Below are 6,868 nucleotides of genomic sequence, written 5' to 3'. Positions count from 1 at the left end.
TCACCCTATCCTCCTAACTCAAGCAACACCCCAAAAAAGAGGGATCAGATTAAAAGCAGGAATCAAGTTACACTTGCTATAATCTATTTTGGACTAGTGCCAAGGTTCTAATTCCTTGCTCCCCTCAGAGATAGGAACAGAAGGTGAATCCCACTGGAAATGTGAGATGCCCGGATTTCCTCTTACATATAAAGCATCTGGGTGAGATTTGCATGGTACAGGAGCATGTTAGTGGTAAGCCATCAGGGATCCAGTTTCCACTCTATAGAATGATCTGTGCCAGCCCCAGGGTGAATTACAGCAGCCTATGGACTGCTTTAACTTGTGCCAGCTGGCTGTGGTCCCCAAAGGATCATATTTCAGCTGAGAATTGGTGGCATGTCCTTTTCCACCTGAATATGCACTCTACTTCAGGGGGAAGTTGGCATAGGAGTGGACTTTACACCAGCACAGCAGTGTGCCTCTCCCTCATTCTCTGAGGGAAATCTCAGCTGGCCAGCTACAGACAGTCTCGCTATTTCGTACCACTTGAGTAGCACAAAAGAGCTGGATCAGGAGGAGTATGTTTGGCCCTTTAGATTTGAAAGGTATATGACTTTAGCATCAGAACACCCTGATTTATAGAAAAGCTAATTTAAATATCTTTGCATTTTTTACAGTTTATTATTGCTGTTTATACTGTCACTCCAAGACCTGTAGGTAGTAACTAATATAGATTTTATGGATGGAAAGATATCAAAAAGAATATCAATAATTTAAAAAATAACTTAATTAAAGTGTGATGTAAGCAGAACACATGATGGTGTGGTGATGTATAAAAATGTTATTGATGCTCATTGGAAATGTCCTGCATAATTCACTTGTGGCGTTGCCGGTTGTGAATAAGATTAGTCAAATTTTTATACCACCATGTACTACATATGGTCTACATCTAAGTTTTAAAAAATAATTTAACAACCTATATAATATCCATTACCCTAGCTCCTTTCCATCATCAGCTTTTTTTAATCCATTTGCCTTCCATTTCTGTTCAAGAGCTTGATCCTGCAAAGTACTGAATGTTGAGGGCAATTAGCACCCTGCAGCTTTGAGATCCAAGTTCATATTCTTTCTTCTAGAGTACTTAAATAAGCATAGTTTGAGCCTTATAAAGGAAAAACTGCAAAGTGGAATAGAAAATGAATCAGTGTAATGTTTTGCATCTATTCATACAGATTAAGAAAACTGTACCAAATAATCTTGAATCTAAAATGTTCAGCATCTTGAAAGATGTACTTTTTAGTACCTCATTTCTTTTCACAGTTGCATCACTGCATTTGAAATACTATCCCGTTACTAAAACAAATGTTGTAAGATTAAAGATGATGTACTGAATTTTTTATGATGTGCATTTCAAGGATGATATATAAACACCAGTAATAAAAAAACATTGCATTTATGTACTTGTCTACATTATCAGTATGTTATGTAATTTTTCATGTACATATTTTAAAACCCTTGACATTCTACTATGAATGATACAAAGGAAAAGGTATAAAACAGTTTTGCAAATTGTTTAGGGTGCAAATTAAATGTATACTGGTATAGGTTTTAAATATACAAAATCAATCTCAGATTGATTTGCTGTTAAATAATTATTATCATAATAATCTTGTATAGTATTTTTTATGAGACGTTCTCAAAAAAAGTATAATTATATATGGGAAACTGAAGCACAAAGAAGTGAAGTGACTTGTCCAAAGTCACTGAGCAGACCAGTGACAGAACTGGGTCTAGAATCCAGCTTTCCTGAGTCCCAATCTAGTGCTCTATACGCTAGCCAACACTGCCTTCCTTAGTTGTTAAAGTGATAGCAAAGGGATACCTGGCAAATGTTCCATTTTGTAAAACTGCAACTCTGTTCTCTTTATGTATTTTAGCTATTTGTAATGCACCCATTGCTATAGCACTTAGCTCCTATACAAAACTGTCAGTATTATCCTTACTGTATGAATATTATTTTTTCCTTTTGTAAAGTTATTTTCAGCATAACCAAATATTCATAATTCAATACCTATTTTGGTTATGCTACTCTGCTATTGAATGCTCATGAGCTTCTGTATGCAAACCTTTCCTTTGAGCTTTGGAGAAACACTGACAAAATATATATATGGGTATGTATATCCCAGGACCTGAAACATGATCTTCCTTTTTTCCCATGTGGAATTGTGTTGACTCGTGTCTACACAGATGCATTGCTTTGCAGGACCAGGACCTATGTGAGCCTTTTGTTTTTTATACTATGATCCAGATCCTGCCCTGGTTTAGAACAGCTTTGCAGTGCTTTCACTGTGCAAAGGTGTCCTAAAGTTGTAGATACTGGAAGATTCTCCATCTGCAGGAGGAATTCTAAAGTGACATAGAGGTACTGTAACAGATGCTGTGTCCACCACTTCCCAACCACTGACACAAAGGGCATGGATCAGCAATCCCCGAGAGGGGTGGGGTTATTTGGCAGCAAACAAAGATTGCTTTAGTCTTCAGGGTGCTCTAGTTTATGCTAGGGACCAGCGCAGCACATACATGACCCCTGGATTGGGGATCATAAGGATCTTTTAAAATTGCCTTTGTCTCCCCCTCTCCTCTGCTATGCTGAGTGCTTCTCATTGGCAACTCAGAATCTTGGTGGGGGCGGGGGTCTCTCATGCATGCACATTTTCTTCCCTGACTTGATCAATAACTGTGAAGAGTTCAATAGGGTTGCATGGGATCTAGCTGAGGGCAAAATTTGCCCCCTTTGCTCTCTCTCTTTCCTCCTCCTCACAACTCATAAACCACTTCAAAGATACCTTCACATATGTGTATCATTTATGCATGATTTATGTATCTCTATTCAAAAAAAAAACCACAGGATATATTTGTATTTAAAATGAACATGCTTCTCCATCTTCATATAGTCTCGTCTTCACTGCCAAGGAGTATGCAATCCTAAGAAAGGGACAGAGGCAGCTGAAAAACATGCTTTACCATCTTCCAAAATGCAGATTTTGGCAATAGCAGGGTATGTAATTTAGGGCCGCCCAATGAGAGTCGTTAACAAATCCGCTAACAAGTTATATGGGGTTTCTGGGCCCATTTACTCTGTTGTTTAATTTGAAAAGTTGTTACCATGAGAACAAGATTGTTTTTGTGCTGACTCTGAGATACAGAACACCTGTTAAACCCTCTCATATCAGCAGTCAGGATTCTCATATAAGAAATGCAGTTTTATTTGGCACTGGACAAGACAGTGACCACTAACAACTGAAGGCATGTGCCACTGGTATCTGCAGAACACTCAGCAACATGACAATAATTGACTTTTGCACTCTTAACACACTGTAAATTTTTGCTTCGCCTGTTTGTTTCAGCAGAAGAAGATCACATCACTTACAATTAATTTCTTAACGAGGAACTGGACTCCTTTGATTACATTTGTCTGAACTCTTCTTACATTTTTAAGACCAAGAGTACTTGTGGCACCTTAGAGACTAACAAATTTATTTGAGCATAAGCTTTCGTGAGCTACAGCTCACTTCATCGGATGCATTTGGTGGAAAATACAGTGGAGATGTAAATACACATAGAGAACATGAACTGTAAGAAGTGTGTACGATAAAACCCATTGTTTCATGTTCTCTGTGTGTGTATATAAATCTCCCCACTGTATTTTCCACCAAATGCATCCGATGAAGTGAGCTGTAGCTCACGAAAGCTTATGCTCTAATAAATTTGTTAGTCTCTAAGGTGCCACAAGTACTCCTTTTCTTTTTGCGAATACAGACTAACACGGCTGCTACTCTGAAACCATTTTTAAGACCATGATTCTTGTGAAAGGGAAGCCCTCTCTTCTTCATGGTATGTTTCACTCTGACAAAGGAGGATCATCTCTTGAGTGAGATGGTAGTTCAGCCTCTATGGCTCAGTCATCCCTTTTCCTCGTGACACTGCCAAGAGTGATATTTGTGACAGCAACATTTGTGACCTGTTCACTGGGAACTTGCCTGAAACCACCAACTCATTTCATGAAGACCACCAAAATGCTATCTGATTGTGAGGATTTTTGGTTGCTAACAGTCTAAGCTTTATTTTGGCCACTGGCTTGTGAATGAGACTTCATAACCCATTATCTATCACTGAGCTGTCTGGTTGTGTGTTTGAGTCTGTGGTATTGAAGTGCAGGGAGGGCAGAGCAATGGAATTTTTCTCAGAGAACATGCAATATGTTTTACATGGCTTTTACTTGTTCTTTGGGAGGAGACCTTTGCCTCCTCTTTAAGAACCCTGACAATCTCTCCATGTCCCCCTCTTTTTAATCCTTATCTCTGTACTCAAAACCATATGTTTATTTTTCCTGCTCAGAACTAGGTTAGTTTCCTCTTCGGAGCCTACCAGTGTCACTACTTAACTGCCCAGAGGTGTGAGTACTGAGTGATAAACACTCCTTTCGTACAAGGTCTGAGTGTACTGTGTCCACTGCATTCCCAGCCTGCATCCATCCAATGAGCGAGAAATCAGTCCTGGACTTGGCAACTGATATTCCCATGTACTAATACAAGAAATGGCCACTTAATATTTGAATCCAGGTCACCAGTAATTTAATGACATATTAGTAGCCATCCTAACCCCTCTGTCCTTGGTGGGCCTACCCATGTCTGGTTTCTTTGGTCACTGATTGGTGAATGGTAAAAGTGACTGGTATTGTAGGCTATTCTCCTGAGCTAAAGGCTGTCTTCCCACATCTGCTGCTCTCATATTCTGTTATAAGAGCTAGGGGACAGGGCGAGCCTATAGCAACCACAGACAAATCAGAGATGGATGTGGAGCCTGACTCTGTGCCAGCACTTGCTCCTGCACGGTGCCCAGGCCTTACTGGCACCCAGCCAGGGCCTGCTAGGGTGGGATTTACATTTCTGACCAGAGAACCACAAGAACTACAATTCATAATAATCTCAAGAAAAGACAGACAAATGATTCAGAAACCTTATTTTTGTATGTGAATGTATTTTGCAGGTTCCGATTATAATACCATGCCACAGAGTGATTTGCAGCAGTGGACAGACTGGCAACTATGGAGGAGGAACTCATCTGAAACAGTGGCTTTTGTCACATGAGAAGCATCAGAAAGAAAAGTTAGCATATTGATGCAGTTCAGCCACAGCTGTTATACAGCCAAAACACATAACCAAAGATACTTGGCTTATAACAAGCTTTCAGAACACACAGTAGAATTCAGGAAAATGGTAAATATTTGAGTGACATATAAATATAATACAACATCCGAAGTGAAATGTGTGGTGGCACTACTATATTAAAAAAGCTGGATGTGTCCTAGGGGACGCAGCTTGTATGCCCTTTCTTGTTTTTACATTTTACAGCAGAATGAGTACAGCGGACTGGTGCCTGTTGTGCATGTATTTTGTTCCCATCTCCAGTCCTGTTTTGTTCTATTTTTAATGTCCATTAAAGCAAGGATAAGGGAGTAGGAGGGGCATGGCAAATGTTAGGTGCAACTGCCCCTCTAAGGAAGCATCTGGCTCACAGAGGGGACAGCCGGCAGTCTGAAGCCTTTGCGTGTTTCTGAGAGCAAAATGAAATGCAAAAGCTTCAGCACACACCTCCCTGTTCCTGCCTAGCTTTGTATTTGTCCAGATTGAAAAGCTTGTACCTCTGCCAGGATTGTTGCTCAAGATTCTCCTGTTTTTCTTTGATGTTTGAACTGTTGAAATGATGTTTTACGTAAACAGTTGTTAATTAAACACATTGAGAATCATTCAAAAGGAAATGGCTATTGAATTGCCTATTCACAGCTTTTCTTTTCAAATTGTTTGAGATGCTTAGAAGATATGAATAAAAATTATTCTGCCTTTATTAACATTGCAGTAAGTAGACAGAAAAGTAGATGCTGGTGAATTATTTTATGCCAAATAAAGAGCTTTTTTTCAAATTAAGCAGTTGAGTTACCATAGTTTTCTCAAAAATTTAAAATTGTTATATATTGTGATTATTACTTATTTTATTTAGCTTTCATGTGCATTATACAATACTCTGAGTAGTTAGGGAAAAAGCTTTTTTTTCATGTAGGTTATCCATAGAAAATATAGGCAGTGAAAGGATATTGAAGCTAAAATTTCTGATTACTTAAAAAGGATTCCATGAAAGTAAAATATTACAAACTACCAAGAGCTGAAATTTTCAGTCTGGGAGTCATAAATTATAACATGGAAATACTGATTTTATGGGTTTTTTTTCATATTCTTGTAGGTGTCTCTTTAGAAAGCTCATTGCTAACAAAGAAATTACTGTATTATATTACAATGTATTACTTTGTTAATCCAGCATTATTGATATCTTTTTAATAAAGTTATGTTGTGCATGTACATGTTTCTGTGTGTATGTGTGTAAATAAAATGCAGTACATGATATATGGAGAAAATAAACTATACCCAACTGTACAATATAAGGCTGTATTTTTATCAAGGGTTTCTGGTGGCAATATAAACCAAGAAAGCAAAGCTCAAGTGGTTTGTACATGTCACCAGAACCCTGAGACAAAAATATAGCCTTATAATATGTACAGTTTGGGTGTATTTTATCTTTTATAATATGTGGATACCAAAAAGCGAACACAATGTAAACTTTAAACTTTTTCAAATATTACATCACTTGCTGCTCATCTGTAGATATTTACATTTGTTTTGCCATAAATTTGTCATCCTTCTTCTGAAATAGTAAATGTGAATGTCACGAAGACACTATCATTGAGTACAGTAACTGTAAATCATTTAAAGTGTAGAGGAACAGATTTTTAGCAAAACCTCAACCCATCCTCCAGTTTTGTACTTTAACT

At 38.1% G+C, this 6,868-nt stretch overlaps 1 protein-coding gene across 6 annotated transcripts in view; it reads left to right on the top strand.

Annotated features, from left to right (window-relative positions):
• The window catches only part of MGMT (O-6-methylguanine-DNA methyltransferase), a 300,045-nt gene extending 293,647 nt beyond the window's left edge, over positions 1–6,398 (top strand). For all 6 annotated transcript variants that reach the window (XM_043518944.1, XM_038409830.2, XM_038409828.1 and 3 more), the window contains one exon: positions 5,032–6,398. In XM_043518944.1, the coding sequence (XP_043374879.1) occupies positions 5,032–5,163 (132 nt within the window). In that variant the 3' untranslated portion in view covers positions 5,164–6,398. The remainder of the gene's footprint in view (positions 1–5,031) is intronic.
• Positions 6,399–6,868: the final 470 nt, after the last annotated feature.

This window comes from Dermochelys coriacea, chromosome 7, assembly GCF_009764565.3.
Source record: "Dermochelys coriacea isolate rDerCor1 chromosome 7, rDerCor1.pri.v4, whole genome shotgun sequence".
Lineage (NCBI taxonomy): Eukaryota > Metazoa > Chordata > Testudines > Dermochelyidae > Dermochelys > Dermochelys coriacea.
This window is presented reverse-complemented; position numbering and strand designations above follow the sequence as displayed.